At 48.3% G+C, this 15,451-nt stretch overlaps 2 protein-coding genes across 6 annotated transcripts in view; both read right to left on the bottom strand.

Annotated features, from left to right (window-relative positions):
- The window catches only part of RIN2 (Ras and Rab interactor 2), an 84,935-nt gene extending 80,537 nt beyond the window's left edge, over positions 1–4,398 (bottom strand). Inside the window, exon 1 of one of the 2 annotated variants that reach the window (XM_061356930.1) lies at positions 4,378–4,398. The gene's annotated coding sequence lies outside the window, so the exon portion shown is untranslated. Of the gene's footprint in view, positions 1–3,533; positions 3,733–4,377 lie in introns of those variants that run through there. The other variant, XM_061356929.1, reaches the window with a different exon arrangement.
- A 1,731-nt stretch (positions 4,399–6,129) lies between these two features.
- The window catches only part of SLC24A3 (solute carrier family 24 member 3), a 181,061-nt gene continuing 171,739 nt past the window's right edge, over positions 6,130–15,451 (bottom strand). For all 4 annotated transcript variants that reach the window (XM_061356932.1, XM_061356933.1, XM_061356936.1 and 1 more), the window contains exon 17: positions 6,130–6,418. In XM_061356932.1, the coding sequence (XP_061212916.1) occupies positions 6,149–6,418 (270 nt within the window). In that variant the 3' untranslated portion in view covers positions 6,130–6,148. The remainder of the gene's footprint in view (positions 6,419–15,451) is intronic.

The raw sequence follows: 15,451 nt of genomic DNA, 5'->3' as shown, positions 1-15,451 counted from the left end.
TAAAGCTGTTGACTGTAAGTGGTCCTACTCTAGGTCATAAGCACCACAAATGCCAAGAAGTGGATGCGATATCCTTACCAGTTCTCATAATATGTTCCAATGGGATAACTGTATTGCATCTAAGTGTCTTGCTGCAGAGTTTCTTGAGTCAGGAATAATTTTCAGAGTTCTAAATTAAGGTATATATTGGAAATTGGAGCCTCATATCCCTCCAATTCCTACTACACTATATCACTCCTGTGTTCACCCATTTGTGTTTTTTTGGTGGTTTTTTTTTTTTTTTACACAATGACTCAATTTAACTTAGGGTGCCAAATATTTAGTTACACTTCCATCCCCTCTCCCAGTACACACTGAAAGTACCAATTGAATGATAAGTGACTGGAACAACAACAAAAAAAATGGTTTAACTGGTAACACTTGACTCTGCTTTGCATTCTTCCCAAGCAACTCATAAGTAAGGAATCTTAAAGGTTTTTCTGAGACATCTTGATAAATCTCCAATTACAGATTAGAGGTACATAAGCCTCTTATTTTCAAGATCTGTACGCTATGGTAAGTATTTAGAGCCACATGCAAGTCCTGCACAACGATGGAGCCTACAATACATATGACCACGGAACTAGCTTTCTGTACGTTGCTACAGCCTATGCTTGGAGTCCCTACTTCTGGAAAGCGAGACCACAGTTTTGCTGTTCAGCCCCTTTCAGCTACTGATCCAGAGCCCCTCAGTGATCCTACAGGGCTAAAAAGCTGTGCGAGTGGTTTGATAACATGTTAAGAAAAGGACTAAGACCATATCTACTTCATGTAGTACCCTCTCAACTTCCTCCTGCTGATGGGAGATTAATAAGTTACTTATCACTACAATGTGCCAGCGGCATTATTCTAGTAGCTATGAAATATTTAGTCACCCTACTGTTTGTTCAGTGCCTTAGTAACTACGTTTGATCTATCTTTAGAAACAATCCAAAACCACCTCTGAGCCTTAAGTAAAAGAGCTTGTCATCTTCTACATTAGACATACCTGAGAGCAACAGGAGCCAATGTTCTTGGTCCTATTAGCCACAGACCTCAACACAGTTGATCCCACACTGTATGCTTCAACCTCCCAGCCTCTAGGGAGGAGGACACTGCAGTATTTTCACATGGAGACCACGACACACCTCCCTGTAGGGCCTCAGAGCTGGAGCAAGGGACACCAAGTTGGCAGAGAGTGCAAAAGGGTGATAGAGCAATCCATCAAAGTCAGCCACAAGAGCTTTTCAACACACCTTATCCAGCTGTGCCAGGAGCACACACTCATACCACTCATGGGCCACAGAGCCCTTGACAACTGAATTTGAACTTCTGAAATAAATAAAACCCAAACAAACACCACAGTTGAGCCACCTCTGCTCTGAATAGCAGAGATGATGCATTCCTGGGTTTGCACCTTGCTCAGCACAGAAGTTTCTCAATGCACCAGAAATTTTTCAAGCAGCCTGTAAATCCTGAAGCTTAACAGGATCAACTTCTCAGCACAGAATATTTATGCTAGCTGTCCTTTTAAAGGCTTAGCTGGAGAAGAAACCTGCATTACAGCTACTGTACAACCCAGCCTCAACAGACTTATACCAGGGAAACTTCACCCTGGTAGCCCATTTACAACAGTGCTGTAGGATCCCAAATCTGCTGAGGGGCAAAACCAAACAAAAAATCCAAATATTTACAAGTTAAGCAAATATAAACAGACTGAAACCTACAGAAATCCCTTGAAGAAGAAAAGTCGGCCTCAAAACCCACTTGGTGAGTGTATTCCAAGCAGCATACTGGAATCTTGTTCCATGCAGCTCTTCCATGACCATTTTCAGAAGAGTCAATATTGCTGATATTCTTGGTAATTACTTCTTAGCTAATGTTTTTAATTAACACAAAGAATGAGGCAGGAGACCGAATACAAATCCTCTCAATGAAACTAAATGCATCTTAGGATCACATATGATAAAATACAGGGGACTGTTCCACATAAATGTTTTCAGAATCACAGCACAATTTTCTTGTGTAGCTATGTGACTGCCAACTCTATTTATCAGAGTCTTCCTGCTCAAGTAATTAAATATTTGGGTCCCAAGTAACCTATTAACAATCAGACATTTAAAAGCTAAATAGATCTAAAACCAGTGAAATGTAACATAGATGTGGCCTGTGGAAAGGCAAGAGCTTGGTTCAACAGCTATACCGACATATCCCAACAAAACAGAGTTACTCAGAGAGTCGGTGCAGACATAGCTGAGTTGAAGACAGAATTCCTGTGGAATGGCACAGTCTAAAGCTCCAAGTACTTGCCTTTCTGAGCACTGTCTCAACAGCCTTACAGACTACACCTGGCCAATAGTGCAATTCTGCAAATTCAATAACTCCAGTCAAACACAGTTAGTCCAGTCACTTGTCAGGTCCATCAGCTGTTCCAAACAAGCTGTATTCTAACAAAGGGCATTCTTGCAAGCACTGTCCTGTTCTACCCCCCACCCCCCCCCCCCCCAAAGGAGCTTTTGAACAAAGAAATACCAAGTGGAAACCATGCTTTATGCAATCCTCAACACAGCTGAGCTGGCAAAGGCACATAAGGCTATTCCTTACTTATAAGGGCATTAGAGTAAGACTTTAGGAAATAAGCAAATACAAGAAATGAGAGCTAAGTAGCTTGGAAAGATAATACAATAAAGGAATAAAGCTAACAGATGAAAGTACACCTTCTGCTTTTCTGCATTTATCACACTGGACCTGTGTGACTGAAAATAAACTTTTATCATAATATTTATAAGGAAATATTTAAGAAGAGGAACTGACAAAACATATGTTGTATCCCATCTTTTGGGCCCTGGGAAGCCCTAATTCAGTCAGAAAAGCAAAGCAGATGCCCACACGGAGAACTCTTCATTCAGCCTTGCTCAACTACTGTTGACAAGAGTGTACGGCGTATTGCCTGCAGGCCCTAAACGGCGTTAGCACCGAACTGCAAACATGCAGTAAGCTTTCCCTTCCAAGGCTGTACGCCTTAGACACACAGAAGATGACAGCGGCAGGAGGGGGGTGGGATGGACGGCGCAGCTGGAAGCAGTTGATGAGGGTCCCCCCTCAGGCAGCGGGGTGCCCGGGCAAGGCACGGCAGGCTGCGGCCCAGAGACCCTGTGCAGAGGCGTGGCACCGAGTAGGGAGCAGCAGCCCGGTGTGTGCAGGCCCTGGACCACATTCCCCGCGACCTGCCGCAGGGAGACGGGGCCCGGCCCGGCCTTGCCTTGGCCGCGGCAGAGGCAGCCCAGAGGGGGAAGGGAGCGGTGAGGAAGAGGGACGGGCTGCAGCCTGGCTCCTCACCTGCGTCCCCGCGCGGGGAGGGAACGACGCTTCCCAGCACCGCGCACCTTCGCGGCCCTCGTGTCCCCCGGTCCGCCAGCTCCCGTGGGGCAGCGGTTTGAAGCAGCCGCCGCGAGCCCCTTCACTCAGTCCCGCACCCCGCGGCCGCCCGGCCCCGAGCCCCACCCGCCCCTTACCTCGCGCCGCCGGGCAGCAGCCGCAGCGCTGGTGGGAGCCGCCCCCGGCCGGGCCGAGGCACGGGAAGCGGCCGCTGCTTTGTGCCCGCCGCTCGGCTCGGGCCGCCCCTCCCGTCACCCCGGAGCCGGCTCCCTCCTGGGGCCAGGCGCCTGCGCCCTGCTCCCGCCCCTCTCCCGGCCCGCCCCCTGCAGCCGCACGGCAGGGCTGGAGGCGGGGTCACTGCCGGGGCCGGGCAGCAGCTGGGTAGCGGGAGCTCTGCCAGGGAGTCCCGGCAGCGGGCCGGGGACCCCGAAGGCCGCAGAGCCAGGGTTGGCCCAGAAGCGCTCCCGAAGCCCGGGCGCGGCCTCGCCTGTGATCAACCGGGCTGGAAACCGCGCGGGGCGCTGAGCGACTCTGCCGCCTCCCCACGCACGGCCCAGCTGTGCCCGCGGAGCTCGGCCGTACCCGCGGGAAGGGCAGTTCTCGTCACGCAGCCCTGTGCCGAGGCGCTCGTCACTGAGTTCAGCTGACACTGGAGCAAATAAACTGCAGCGCTCGTGCCGTGGGGATGTGCTGGTTCCACGGCTCGTTCCAGGATCCTAGCACTCGTTGCATCACAAGTTCATCAGATCGATTTCAGTGCAGGTTATTTCTATAAAATAAAGGAGAGCAAAATTCTCCTTCCAGTCTGGCAGCTGTTTTCTCCATAAATAGAGTACGCGTTAGCAACGCTCGCAACCGCACTGAAAGCAGCAAAGCATGATTAGGAACATATTCAAAGGCACACAGGGGTGGAAAAATCTACTTAAAGGGCACATACGAAGTCCAAAATTCAGGCCATTAAAATGAAAGGTGGATGCTTACCTGGCTTTGAGGAAGCAGGGCAAAGCAATGCTGTCTTATTTACAAGGTGGTGACATTTACATCAATTCATGGCTTCTGTGAAAGTGGCCATTAATCTTCATGCATTGGCTTATGGATGCAACAGCTTAATGCATCTGAGCAGTTGCTGTTGCTGCAGCTTTTGTTTAATCTCTAGGCGTCTTTTGGCAGAGATGTGAAACTTCGGTGGTGAGCTGGAGGCGGCTGCGGTAAATCCTGCTTGCCTGGTGTGAAACCAGTGGTGAGTTCTGCAAGCTGGCTTCAAGGGCCACCGAAACCTTTCCTGTCAGATCTTCAACATTTAAAAGCATTTATTGCGAGGGATACCATGGCTGGCTTTCCAGTCCTGGTACCTCTGGAAACCACTAGTGTTTATCCAGGTAGCCTAGCAGATTGCACTGAAGTCCTGTTTTGCAGTGCCTGGCTTGGCATAGCTATCAGAGCACAGGGCTACCCTTGCAGAGAGGGAGGAGGCACCACTGCCCCCCCCCCAAAGCATGTGAGAGCAGTTAAGCAAAGTAATGCCAGCCACAGAAGAAAAGGAGCAAACAAGAGACAGTGTATGAGAGGCAGGTTAGAATACAGCCAGCCCTGCTGAACTGGAGCGGAACTGGTCTCGAAGTGCTGAAGAAAACTTACTGGAAAAAATCACTTTGCTTCACACAGCCTTTCACATACCTGAGGTACTGGGTGAAGTTTCCTAGTCTGTGTTTATTTATCCCTGATTGAGACCCTCCCTCAATCCAGCTGTGAGCATGGGCTAGGCATGATTTTCTATACACACAGTAAGCCTGCAGAAAAGGAGGTTTTTTTCCCAGCCCTGAATGGCTGGGCTATATTTGTTATCATATGGATGTGAGGCAGAGACCCATGTGTAGGCAGAAGGCTTTAAGCATTGGTGGGATGCCGCAGAGGACTCAACTAGTTCAGACAAGATATGGCACTTGGCCTTCCCCAAGCTGCTGCATTGCTGTATTACACACCCTGGCGAGGTGAGGGTGGCTTTTCCATGTGATTTGGTTTAGACTTGGCCTGGGCAGTATGTCCTTTAGCTCTAAAAATCAGAACTCCTGTTTGTTATTTCTGTTACAAGTACAAAGGAAAACAGCGTTACTGGGATCCCCAGTGTCTTGAGTAGTTGCTATGGGGATGGGAAACAGACTTGCTTATCTGTTGTCTCACCCTGGCAACTGCAGCAGGGAGCAGCAATTATTAATTCCTTCTGCTAGTTTCTCTCATGGTACCTGAGATTCCTGCACCAAGAGATTTTCCTCTTCCACTGGCTCCTACCCTTGAAGCCTGCTACATTGCTGCGAGCTCTGCAGGAGGGAGAAGAGAAACTGCAGCACTTTATTATGAAAGGCAGATGAGTTGCTGGCATCTGTCTCTTGTGTGCTGAACATGCTGCTGCTGCACCACGGGAAGACCTGTGCAACCTCCCAGCCATGGAGGTACATCCTCCCCAGCCCTCCAGAGCCTGGCCACATTCACTGATGACTTCAGAGTGATCTATTCTCACCTTAAAACACAAGGTGTGTTTCAGGCTGTAGCACATGACAGCGATTACTGAAGTACACTCAAAATCTTACCCCTTGGCAGTATGTGCGTATTGCATTTTGAGCTCCAAGTCAAATTTCTTGTTCTGATTTGCAAAACAACATTGGTACTCAGCCGTACCTATGGAGGAGGGAGATGAGACTCAAACTGCCTTAAGGAGACACAGCAAAAACTGCCTAAAACAGACCTCATTGTTTTATTTAATTTTCCTAATGATTGTTTCATACAGAGAGCAGACATATACGTACCTACACACCTGGAAAGAAAAAAGCCCTACCAAACAAACCAACAAGTGAACAAATCCCATAAAACTGAGCCAACTAGTTTTTCGGCAAGCTGTAGTGAGGCTGGTATTGGAATCCTGAGTTGTTCTGGGCTCTGACATGACCTGCTGTGTATGGTGAGGCAGAATCTCTCCTTGTTCCACCTCTTCATTTTCCAGATCCAGGGGATATTCCATCATCATCTAAATTTCAGTGTCACAGAGAGCACTTCTATGTTCCAGATTCATTAATGCTGAGGTAGACAGCTATCCTGAGCGTGTCAGCCACACACTCCAACACTTCACACAGGCAAAAGCCACAAGACATACACCATGAACCTCAAAAGCAGAGTGAAAGGAGATTGCCAAGAGAAGTACCAGGCAACTGGGAGCTCCATCTCACCAGTGCTGCAAGGCAGAGCTGGTGCACATGTGATGCCTGCCAGGTGGATTCCAGGCCAGGGCAATCCACACTTGCTCCTTCCCACCTCTGGGGATTCTCCAGAACAAGCATTTTGGACACAGCCTTGCTTCCAATGGCTTTCAATGGCTTGATCCCAGCTGTTCAGGCTGGCGGAGCATCACTTGCCTGGTACACGAAAGAGCCATTTTAGCTCTGCTCTACCAGAAAAAACAATTTCCCCTTCAAGAGCAACCTCCTGGCTATGTTCTACTGCTCAGTGGGAATGAGGCAAACACCCAGTATTACCAGGTGTGATACTGAGGCGAGGGTGTTTGTTCCATGCAGCTGGATAGGACAATGATCCTGGTTGTTTTAGGAAGCCTGGCCTGAGTGATCCTGCCAGTAGGAGAATAAAATAGAGTCATAGAATAGTTAGGGTTGGAAAGGACCTTAAGATCATCCAGTTCCAACCAGCCTGCCATGGGCAGGGATACCTCACACTAAACCATGTCACCCAAGGCTCTGTCCAACCTGGCCTTGAACACTGCCAGGGATGGAGCATTCACAGCTTCCCTGGGCAACCCAGTCCAGTGCCTCACCACCCTAACAGCAAAGAATTTCCTCCTTATATCCAATCTAAACTTCCCCTGTTTAAGTTTTAACCCATTACCCCTTTTCCTGTCACTACAGTCCCTAATGAAGAGTCCTTCTCCAGCATCCCTATAGCTCCCCATCAGATACTGGAAAACTGCTCTGAGGTCTCCACGCAGCCTTCTCTTCTCCAGGCTGGACAGCCCCAACTTTCTCAGCCTGTCTTCATATGGGAGGTGCTCCAGTCCCCTGATCATCCTCAGGGCCTCCTCTGGACTTGTTCCAACAGTTCCATGTCCTTTTTATGTTGAGGACACCAGAACTGCACACAATGCTCCAAGTGAGGTCTCACGAGAGCAGAGCAGAGGGGCAGGATCACCTCCTTCAACCTGCTGGTCACACTCCTTTTGATGCAGCCCAGGATACGGTTGCTTTCTGGGCTCAAGCGCACACTGAACCCGGCTCATGTTCATTTTCTCATCGACCAGCACCCCCAAGCCCCTCTCCACAGGGCTGCTCTGAATCTCTTCTCTACCCAGCCTGTAGCTGTGTCTGGGATTGCTCCGACCCAGGTGTAGGACCTTGCACTTGCCATGGTTAAACTTCATGAGGTTGGCATCAGCCCACCTCACAAGTGTGTCAAGGTCCCTCTGGATGGCATTCCTTCCCTCCAGCGCATCAACCCAACCACACAGCTTGGTGTCATCGGCAAACTTGCTGAGGGTACACTCAATCCCACTGTCTGTGGCAGTGACAAAGATGTTGAACAAGACTGGTCCCAACCCCGATCCCTGAGGGACACCACTCGTTACAGGTCTCCAGCCGGACATTGAGCCATTGACCACAACCCTTTGTGTGCGGCCATCCAGCCAGTTCTTTATCCACCGAGTGGTCCATCCATCAAATTGATGTCTCTCCAATGTAGAGACAAGGATGTCGTGTGGGACAGTGTCGAACGCTTTGCACAAATCCAGGTAGATGACATCAACTGCTCTACCCCTGTCCATCAGTTCTGTAGCCCCATCATAGAAGGCCACCAAATTGGTCAGGCAGGATTTCCCCTTAGTGAAGCCATGCTGGCTGTCACCACGCACCTTGTTGTTTTTCATGTGCCTTAGCATGCCTTCCAGGAGAATCTGCTCCAAGATGTTGCCAGGCACAGAGGTGAGACTGACTGGTCTGTAATTCCCCAGGTCATCCATTTTCCCCTTCTTGAAAACGGGGCTTATATTTCCCTTTTTCCAGTCATTGGGAACTTCACCTGCCTGCTATGATTTTTCAGATATGACAGAGTCTGGCTTAGGATCTTCATTTGCCATCTCCTTCAGGACCCATGGATGGATTTCATCAGGTCCCATGGCCTTGTGTACGTTCAGGTTCTTAAGTTGGTCTTGAACCATATGCCTTCCTACAGTGGGCCTAGGGTCTTCATTCTCACAGTTCCTGCATCTGCCTTCCAAGACTTGGATGGTGTAGTCAGAGCATTTCCCAGTGAAGACTGAGACAAAGAAGTCATTAAGAATCTCATCCTTCTAAGCTGACCACTAATTTGCTGGATCCAAAAACTGGTAAGATGAGATGCTGACATCCTGCAAATGAAAGCTGTTAATCCTGTTGCTGTCTGGCACTGCTGCAATTGTTACACAGACAGAGACACTTTTTGAACAAAGGGAGCAGTCAAAGATACGTGATCTAATCCCTGTGGGTGGGTTTTGAGAAGGCTGAAAGTTAAACCCTTTGACTCTGGCTGATGGCTGCCTCTTGCCACTTCCACGGCCACAGACACCAGTGTCAGGGAAAGAAATAGTCTCAAAACTGGAACTTAAGCCTTACCTGTCAGTTCTCCCTTCTGAGGCAATACAGTAGCTCCCCAGTACTGCACCTTGCTCTGAGTCCTCATTGCCATATTTTGATAAAGTTCTTACTGAGTAAAAACATGACCTGGTACTCAGATGAGCCCAAGCATATTCACCCATGGCATGTTTCTTTCCTACCTACCTACACTCATTGGCAAGTGTGACATTATATTGGAGAATGTTTTTGAAAGAGGTGATGTCTTGTGGATTAACCTAATTTTCAAGAGATTTTGGTTCCCTTCCCAGCTCTGCCTGCATGATCGGGAACAAGTAACTCTTTTACTGGTCATCCCATTTACTGCAGGGCATTAGCATGGTTTTATTCAAGTATACAGCATTCTTGTATTTATTGAACTAAAGGCTACACAAACATGATAAATAGCATGCTTGACAAATGTTATTAAAAAAGCCCCAGGTCACTTCTACTGCTTCATATGGCCTCTTTGATATGGAATGAGAATCCCCGTTCCTATTTCCTAGACTCATCACAGAGCCACTCTTTTTGTTTTGCTGCTGCTTCACCCCCCCCCCCCCCCCGACAACCAGGAAACAAATAAGTGGAAATACTGCATAAGTGCACTGCCAGCTCAGTACTATTATTTTTTCCATTCTCTCTCTTTAATTTGAAGTATTCTTTTGAAAACAGTATTCAGGTAACACCGGTACAGGGAAGTGGGCTCACCCTGACATCCCAGCTCTCAAAGAGCACGTGGACCAGAACCCCGAGTTGCTCAGAAAGTCCCTGAGGAGTGCAGGCCAGAGCAACCCAGGGGCACTATGCACATCCTGCCCTTTCCGAGCACCATGTCAGGAAAATGCAAGGGCCATGGCATCTAATCCATCTCCTTACCAGCAACCTCATTAGACTGGGGAGTGAGGAGCAAAGATGCAATAATGAGCCTCCAGCTGCCAATGAAAGCTCATTCCAGCTGCATATGTGCCAAAACCTATTCCATTCTCTACAGCCTGAGCCAACGTGACATGAGAATGGTGATGAGAGCTCTGTCCAGAGAGATGATGACTGCCAGACACTAGCTGTGAGTAATCCTCAGGAACTTGTGAAGAATCAGAGCCATACTCTAATCCCACCACTAAACACATCTATTTTATGTGACACCATGTGGGGAGGAGGGAAGGGGCGTAGTACCTGTATTTGGGTAATTCTTCCTCACTCCACCTGAATTCTGCATTGACTGATCGGATTGTCTCAGATCTGCCAGTGAAGCACAGCAACCTGAGTTTATTCAAGCTTGGACATCAGTTTTAAAGCACTTGGAAGTACCAGCTATTGAGTCACTAGTCTCTGCCTTCATAATGGTGAATGTGGTATAGGCAAATGAGAACATGCTTTCATCGTCTTCCAAAACACACAGCCTGGCATTTCCAGTCTTCCAACTGTCTCAACTTGCAGGAAAGTAACGATTGTGAGTCATCCTGTCATCTTTACAGTACTACTGAAGAAGAAGAAAGGGGAGAAAAGTGTTTGTAGCCTGGCCATAGAATTGTTTGCTAAATAAAGTAAATTATGCTTCAAATCTGCAACTACAATGAGAAGTGACATACACCATACCAGTTTATGGGAAAACAGATCCCTAGGGAGAACCATGATCAACTAATTATTTGTCATTTCAGCATCATGTTTTAACAGTGCACCATTTAATTACACCCAACAAAAAACTAATTACTGATGTAATTTCTACTTCTTAATTAATCCTGGTAACATCTGCCCATTGCTTCCCTAGCCTTCCACTGCTTCACTTGAGTGTATGTGCATTTTTGTGCCCACAGGCAATGCTATTCTAAGGCGGCAGCAGGCATTTACTTTATTATCTCTTGGCAGCCAAAGGAGATGACTACAAACCTGAAGGAGAATCAGGTCCTCCCTTTGCTGGGAAAGCAACAAGACTGCCATTATTCAAGAGGAGGGGGGGGGGAAAAAAGGCCTGTATCTATGTTAAAAGCTCTTGTTTTTATTAGTGGAAGCATTAACATTTCCCAATGTGCTTTCAAGTTTTTTGCCTTTAGTTTTGGAGCTGCCTGTAAAAGCAGTGAAGTCATACAAGGCAAATAACCTGAGAACAATCAGCTCCAAGCATAAATCTTACAGAACTGGGCAGAAGCTGGATGGTCCAGAAGCTGATGTGCAGCTTTGCAGTTTGAAGGCTCTCCTGAGATTAATTTGAGAGCTAAAGCCATTGCTGTTCTCCAGTGGGGCGCAAATCTGTGTCCATAGAACAAGAAAACCCATTACAGAGCTGAACAATACTGGTCTAAAGTGCCACAAAATACCGTTACCATTCATTAGAAAGGCCAAGCACTACAAAGTCAAACGGTAAGAATCAAGAGGACAAGCTAGTACAGAAAATGTTGTCCTTGTGAGTCCAGGTTCATAAATACTTATTGCCACAGACCTCCATGGAACCCAGGAGATGGCTACATACTTCTATTTGGCACTTAATCCTCAGCCTGGAGAGAGCTGGGACAGCCAGAAGTGAGGACAGAGCTGCAACTGGACCTGGTCCTGGAGACCTTTCCAGTCAACGCAGACTCATTCATATTCTACAGGAAGCTTGGGTTGAACAGGAGGATCTCAGTAACAGAGTAAGTAGCTTTCTGAATAAGGATACAAAGATCTGGCCTATGAGGTTTAATAGTTGAATCTGCTAAGGGAATTGCTGTGCTAATCACAGCCATGGTGGAGTCCTTGAGTAGTTGAAGATTAGAGAGACCATTCATAATCCTTGATATGCTGCACAGATGAAAGCTATCAAGTGGATTTACAGAGGAAATAAGGTATATTCAGAAACTTACTGTCTTCCAGTCTCAACTGGAACAAAACTATCCATTAATATCTGACATGAAGCATGCTCTGGAAAACTGGAAGCAGATACTGAAAAAGAGCAAATCCCAACAGGCCTAATGCATACGTGATGAACCAGGTACTAACATTCAATCCAGCAAGCTCTGTCACTAAGGATGGATAGCATTCCTGTTGGTATTTGTAGGTCTATATGCCCTAGATGTCATTGCTCTGCAAGATTACAGAATACGCTTCTAAAATCCAAGCTCTCCATGCAGTCAGCAGAAAAGAATTTTAGGCAGGCCAAGTATTGATTTAAGTTCACACACAAAGATAACAGCAGAGTTCTCTTTTTAATGTCGCTGTTCTGTATCACTGCAGCTGATCTGTTAATGATGCGATCTTCCCCCCTCCCATTCATTCTTTAAAGGCTCACTTTTAACTACATCTTCTTGTGCGAGTTGCAGTAAGCAACTGCTCTGGTTTGAAGTGGTTTCATCGCACCTGCTCTCTCCAGGCTGTGGTATTGAACTGGTTTTGTTTGTTCTTGCTACTCCTCTCTAACGATTTGCTTGGCGCTGTGAAGCAGGCTCACACCAGCACAGAGCGCTGCTTGTTCCTGACAGTCAGGGGTTGAAGATGCGCTTCCTTCTCTCCAAATGCTAACGCCAGCCCACTTAAAGCAGCTGGCGGGGAAGTGGGCAGATGCTCATCTGTGCTAAGAGGGCTCATTACCATTGCAGCAGGGAGGAAAAGTACACGCCAAATGAGCATACCTGGAGTTTGTCCCAAGTCCTGTGTCTGCCTGATTCCCTTTCGGAGAGAGACACAGCCATATGTTGCCTCTGCTTCAGCTTTCGAGGAAGCACAATGTGCTTGGGAGTACTGGTGTGCATCCACCTCACAGCACCAAGGATTAGAAACTTGGAGCTGTGCAGCCCACCAGCAGCCTGAAGGCCTCATAAAGAATAAAACCTAATAAAGGATTCTGGCACTGAAAACCCTAACCATCAAGCACAGGCTCTCTCAAGTGTGGTTACCATGTCTGGGCACCCCCTGCAAGGTGAGAAGGCTCACCAGTCACAGCCCACTTCAACTGGGAGACCCTAAGCCTTCAGGGTTGTGACAGAGTTGCATGGAAATGCCTTGGTCTCACTTGAGCCCAGACACACACACCCCCTCCCCCCGTGTGCTGGGTGTACCCCCAGAGCGTGAGCAGCAGCTCAGGGAGGGGATCCTGCCCCTCTGCTGTGCTCTGGGGAGACCCCCCCTGCAGCCCTGATCCAGCTCTGGGGCAGCAGCACAAGAGGGACCTGGAGCTGTTGGAGCGAGGCCAGAGGAGGCCATGGAGATGCTGCGAGGGCTGGAGCAGCTCTGCTCTGGAGCCAGGCTGAGAGAGCTGGGCTGGGGCAGCCTGGAGAAGAGAAGGCTCCTGAAGGGGAGACCTGAGAGCAGCTCCAGTGCCTAAAGGGGCTGCAGGAAACCTGGAGAGGGGCTTGGGACAAGGGCCTGTAGGGACAGGCCAAGGGGAATGGCTTGAACCTGCCCGAGGGGAGACTGAGCTGAGCTCTTAGGCAGAAGCTCTTCCCTGTGAGGGTGCTGAGGCGCTGGCACAGGGTGCCCAGAGAAGCTGTGGCTGCCCCATCCCTGGCAGTGCTCAAGGCCAGGTTGGACACAGGGGCTTGGAGCAAGCTGCTCCAGTGGAAGGGGTCCCTGCCCGTGGCAGGGGTTGGGGCTGGAGGAGCTTTAAGGTCCCTTCAACACAAACCAGGCTGGGGTTCTGGGATTCTTTCTGGGATGCATAACCTCTTTTCTTCTCTTAAAAGGTAGCCCTGTCCATGGCTCTTCACAACAAAAGGGTACTGCACATCTTTTGGGATGCTAAGCAGTGGTGGCATGTCCTGCTCTGCAAGCAGGTGATGCTTTTTTTGCCTGTGACCTGGGAGGATGTGGCATCAAGAGGCTAAAAACCATCTTGGGCAGGAGGCTTGTATCCAAGCTCTCCTTTTTTCACCAGATTAACAGGAAGGAAAGCAAGCTCTTGAATTCCTCAGGCATGAGATGAAAGTCCTTGTTCCTTAGATGCAGTCCCATAGTGCTGACGTGGCCAGCGGTGCAGCTGGACCCTCGGCTGTGCTGCAGCAGTAAAGGTAGTCTTTGGGAGTGGGGCATGGCGTCAGATTTCCCTTAGCTTTAAGAATGACATCTAGGAAGGAAAATTAGTCTGGTAGGGTTGGGGTATTTATTGTTGATGTATATGCAGTGAAATTGTCTTGTGGTATAAAGGGAAGGAAAGATGAGCCATAAAACCTACACCTTGGGGGGCGCAGGGTATTTTTGTTTTTCAGATGTTATTCCAAAGATTAAAACAAGGAAGAAAACACATTTCCCTCATCAGCAGAGATATTCCTTAACCAGTCCTCTCCAAACACCATTTTGGGGTGACTGAAGACTTCAGAGTTATCCATCCCAAGTCCTTATGCTGAGATCAGGGGCAGATGCAGCTTTGTTAAGCAGCACAATCAGGATGCCAATAAACAGGTGAAAACCAACTGAGCCCAGTCTGGAGGGAGAGTGTTAACTGCAACTTGCAGAGAAAAGATCTCTCATCTCTGGAAATGATATTTCAAAGCAAACAGCTTTTGGGGTGGCAAAGACACAAGTTGGGTCTCTGTCAAGCAAGTAGAAGTGACTGCCAAAGGGAAAATAAATAGGATTTGTGCCTAGTTTTGCATCTTTATGATGACTAAAGAGGGCCAGGCTGGAGGAGGGTTAGTTTTCTTTTCATCACTTCATGTTTCATTTTTTGTTCTGAAGGAAACATTCGTGTCTCTGCTTGGCAGGGTTTGTGAGGGCTGCGGAGTAATGGCAAAGACAACACAGCAACGGCTTCTACAAATGCAGAAGTGCATACATGAATATGAAATGCATATTCTTCACCAACTCCTTCAGCCAAAGCCATGACGGCTTGCCTCAATGCTCTGGTTTTCCTAGCTCTAGTGAAAGCAGCTTGAAATTCACCTACTCCTCGGCCTCTGAAAACCAGTTTCTAACTTTGCAGGCTGCAAATGACACAGAATTTTTCTGAAGTGAGGTAATCATGAGGCTGCATCAAAAAAGACGCAAATCACCCTGGCAGGGGGCAGGGAGTGAGAGTATCTTCAGGCTCCAACAGCCAACTGGAACAGCTCCAAGTTGGGACAAAGAGCAAGATTATCTTTGAACCAGAAAACGAGGCACGGGGAAGTCTCCAGGGCCGCCGCATCTGCGCGGTTCCAGCACACCTTTTGGGCTGCCAGCACACAGGGCAGGAAAGCAAACAAGAGAAACGAGGGACAACATCTTCAAGACAACTGCTGGGCTTGCACTGATGAAAGACATTTTCTGTACCAACATCGAAGGCTGCACCTCATTCTCTGCAGTCCTGGGGACAGCCATGGGACCCGCGTGTGCCTTTCCCGCACCACGTGCCTCTTCTGCAGCTGGAAATAGCAGTGGATGTGTAAATAAATAACCTCTTCAGCCTGAGACATACCACTGCTTCCTGGGGACATGGGGGGTCTATCAGAAGAAAGATGCCATTTTGG

The sequence above is a fragment of the Neopsephotus bourkii genome, unplaced genomic scaffold, assembly GCF_033783945.1.
Source record: "Neopsephotus bourkii isolate Nb327-2 ecotype Australia unplaced genomic scaffold, CSIRO-AGI_Nbou_v1 NB_873, whole genome shotgun sequence".
NCBI classification, from domain to species: Eukaryota; Metazoa; Chordata; class Aves; order Psittaciformes; family Psittacidae; genus Neopsephotus; species Neopsephotus bourkii.
This window is presented reverse-complemented; position numbering and strand designations above follow the sequence as displayed.